The sequence below is a fragment of the Fulmarus glacialis genome, unplaced genomic scaffold (genome assembly GCF_000690835.1).
Source record: "Fulmarus glacialis isolate BGI_N327 unplaced genomic scaffold, ASM69083v1 scaffold37854, whole genome shotgun sequence".
NCBI classification, from domain to species: Eukaryota; Metazoa; Chordata; class Aves; order Procellariiformes; family Procellariidae; genus Fulmarus; species Fulmarus glacialis.
The window spans coordinates 622-4128 of record NW_009208050.1 but is presented as its reverse complement, the minus strand read 5'-3'; the positions used below and the strand labels follow the sequence as shown (position 1 = coordinate 4128).

Here is a 3507-nt window from a genome sequence, read left to right as displayed (position 1 = left end):
CCCCCTGCCTGTGGCACCAGCTCTTCCTCATGCTGGGAGGGAGTGTGCAATGAACACGGGTCTGTCTCGCCAACTAATCTGCACCCCACCGGCCTGACGCTTGGCACCGCACATATGTTCCTTATTTGTGTCTGTGTGTTACTGGCACCTCTTCATTTTCTCCCCGATCCTCCTCCTGCCCTTGACAGAGCGGTTGCTCTGCCGGCCGTGCACTTGCTGTAATGCCAGCGCAGCCTCCGCAGCATCCATGGGGTCCCTGGCCATCGCACGGCGATCTTCTTCCTCTGCTCAATTCTGGAGCAGCTCCTCCAAGCTGAGCCCCACACGTGCACGCACACGTGCACACACGCGTGCATGCATGCACACCCCTGCAGCGTCACTCAGGGCCAGCGCCTCCTGCCAGAGCCAGCTGCTGGCGTGGCCGTAGGGGGGTGCAATCAGCACTGCAGCACCTTGCCCTCCAGAAGGATTGTGCCACCCCTGCAAACATGGCACATTTGCCTTTCCTGAGACCAGGGGGCCCAAGCTTAATGACAAATTTCAGTTGAGCTTGCGCTGCTCAGCTGCCAGATGGGTACGTTGTGCTGCAGACCTGCAGGCAGCGGGGATGAAACGGATGAGTTGTGCCGAGCATCATGTGGCGCGTGGTGGCTTTGCAAGAGGCGGCCGTCATCCACTGCTGCCTTTTTGTTTCTGCTCTCTCTCAAAGCCATTCAAAGCACCTTGTGTTGCGTGCAGGATATTACACGCAGGGTTGAATGGAGAAATTAGCAGGGGAGCTGTTTTCCTTTATGCACAGTGTGGGGAGGTTGTCTGCATTCGGACTATATGTATTTTTTTATTTCACCCTGCAGTCTCGTCACAGAGGATTATTCTGACGAAGCAGCAGGTGATATTTCATGCAGATGTGGCATTCAGCCATCGTAGAGGTTACTTCCCTTCCTTGAGTTTTTATAACTCCTTATTGTCATGCTTAGGAAGTGAAGGGCAGTTATTTCTTCAACACGCCTGCGACTACTGATGTTAAATCGTGGTCACCGAATGATTAGTTTATTAGCAATATCTTTTTCAATAAAGTATTGGTGATATTTTCGTAATTTGCTTAACTCTGCCCAGGGCTTTAAAAGCTGCTGCAGGGCCCAGAGGAAAGAGTTACAAGTCTTACGGGAGTGAGGGCAGGAGGAGGTTTCTGCCACCATCATCACCACCAGCACCCCAGAGAAATCATCCCCTCCCCATGCCTACGCAGGAGAAAAGCCAGAAGCAGGAGTTTTAAATCTTGATTAATCTAAGGTGCAAACAGCAAGGACTTTGTGCGTCATCCAGGCTTGAAAGGGGCATTGCTGTCTCAAAGGATAGCAGCTCTGAGGGGTTGGGAGCTCTAACTTGGCCTCTTTCTCCCTTAGGATGTGGTGGTGGTCGGGGAGGAAAACTTCACCACTCCGTGCTATATCCAGCTGGACCCAGAGGCCTGCCATATCCTGACAGAAACCCTCAGCACGTATGCCTTGGTGGGCCAGTCAATCACCAAAGCAGCAGCCAAACGTCTCAAACTGGCCATCTTTGGACCGCTGTCCTGCTCTTCGCTGGAGTACAGCATCCGGGTCTACTGCCTCGACGACACGCAGGATGCCCTTAAGGTGGTTGTTGCTCTCTTGCTCGCTTTCCCTCTCCCTCTCCAGCTCTCACAGGACTGCAGTCATAGCGGTGACTAGACCCTCTGCTCCATGTATTCCTGCTCTCTGGGTTATTTTTCCGATAAGAAGAAGAGCTTGACAACAAGCTGCTGTTTTACAGTTTAACCCACACCCTATAAATTGTCCTTTGCGTAGGGATCTCACACTATTTTCCGCCCACCAGTCTTTTTCCTTTGTTTACCTGTATCATATCCTGAATCCTAAGATTTCTGCATTATTAAAAGGCCATAAGGTACACAGGGCTTCATTCATTATTCATGTATTTTTAATGCTAAGTGCCAGCTCCCCAGAGATGGGGAGACATATAAATGCTTCTTTGTAAATAGTTGATAATGATAAAAGAAGCTTCTGGGCTGTTAATCACTGCCTGCTTTCATACTGTTTTATTACACCTCTTCGTGTGCAGCTTATTGTGTTGGGAATTTGCAACTAAAATAAACCAAAGCTGTTGCTATCTCTAACTATATAACCTTACTCTCACTGCATAACTCTGGCATGCACACAAACACACACTCACTACATACAGGTGAGCAGATAGATAACCATACTTGCTATTTCTCTTTATAAATACCTGTATTTATACAGATGGTATCTATAATAGATGCACTCATGAAATATGTAGCTCCAACTGCACATGTAAGAATGGAGGTTATTAAAAGGTGGGGTTTTTTTCTTCAATCGTAGCCAGTGCAACTTGCCTCTTTGCAGCAAAATGAGTTCAAAGCCTGACTCTAAGCAGAGTTATCCTGGTCCTGTATATGTTTTTGCCTCCTCAGCTCCGCATGGGAATTACTGGGATTCAAACCCACATACACTGCCTGGGAGATGTTTGTGTTTTTCGGAGCAGTGCCATCACTGCGAATGGCACACTCCATTTTCCTCCCCAGTACTATCTGATATCAAGGCTTTGCTGGGGGGATACCTTTTCGCTAGATGTAAGAAAGGCAGTAAAGTATAAGGGTTGAAGCAGGCATATCTGACTTCAGCATGGTTTTGTCTGCACAGGGCCTGGGAGCTTGGCCTCTGTCAATGCTTTGGTGTTATCAGGATTTTAGAAACAATTATTTTCCCCGGTCTGATTTCTCTTTTGTTTTTCCTCTTTAAAAAAAGTGAAAAGGATCTTTTGTAGCGATCAAGCTTCAAAAGTCCTGACGGTTTTATGCCTGTGCTGCGTAATACAATTTTCCACGGGTTTGTCAAGGCCTGAGGTAATAATAAGTGACTCGGAGGGGCCTTGGACAGACAGCTAATGCACTCAGAGCTGGGGGAATCCAATTAGGTGTTACTCAAGAGTTGTTGGTTTCTTTCTAATAGACTGCGAGAGTCTATGGGGAGAGTTGTGAGGTAAAGTTAATCCGATTCGGTGCGATAGCAGAAGGAATCAGGAGAGCCTCTGAGCAACACGGAGGGACCATCTTTCACCCGAGAAGCTGCAGCCAGCGTTTGGGAGAGAGCAGGCCAGTCTTTGGGCCCCAAAACAAGCTTGTAATTTGGTAAGGAAAGGTGAGCAAAGTCAGGCAGCCACCATCCCACACTTACCTACTGCTTTTTTACAGCAAAGTATGTGCATTTTAGTTTTCTTCCTTTTGGCACATCTATCCCAAGACTGGAAGGCCACCCATGGGGTTCAAGACCCAGCTATCTGGTGGTTTACAGGAGGACAAGCACATGTGCTTGCTGGCCACAAATTCCTACGAATGTATCATCAATTGCACTTCTCTGGAAATGAAAGGTCTGGGGAAGGAGAAAGTTTAAGAAAAATGAACCTAGTAAACTAGCTGTAGATCATAGAATCATAGAATGGTTTGGA

At 47.8% G+C, this 3507-nt stretch overlaps 1 protein-coding gene across 1 annotated transcript in view; it reads left to right on the top strand.

The window, feature by feature from the left end:
• LOC104075745 (netrin receptor UNC5C-like) overlaps positions 1-1715 on the top strand; it is a gene marked incomplete at its 5' end in the record, with an annotated part of 18175 nt that extends 16460 nt beyond the window's left edge. Inside the window, one exon of the mRNA XM_009576355.1 lies at positions 1407-1715. Coding sequence (XP_009574650.1) covers positions 1407-1715 — 309 coding nt within the window. The remainder of the gene's footprint in view (positions 1-1406) is intronic.
• Between the last annotated feature and the right edge of the window lie 1792 nt (positions 1716-3507).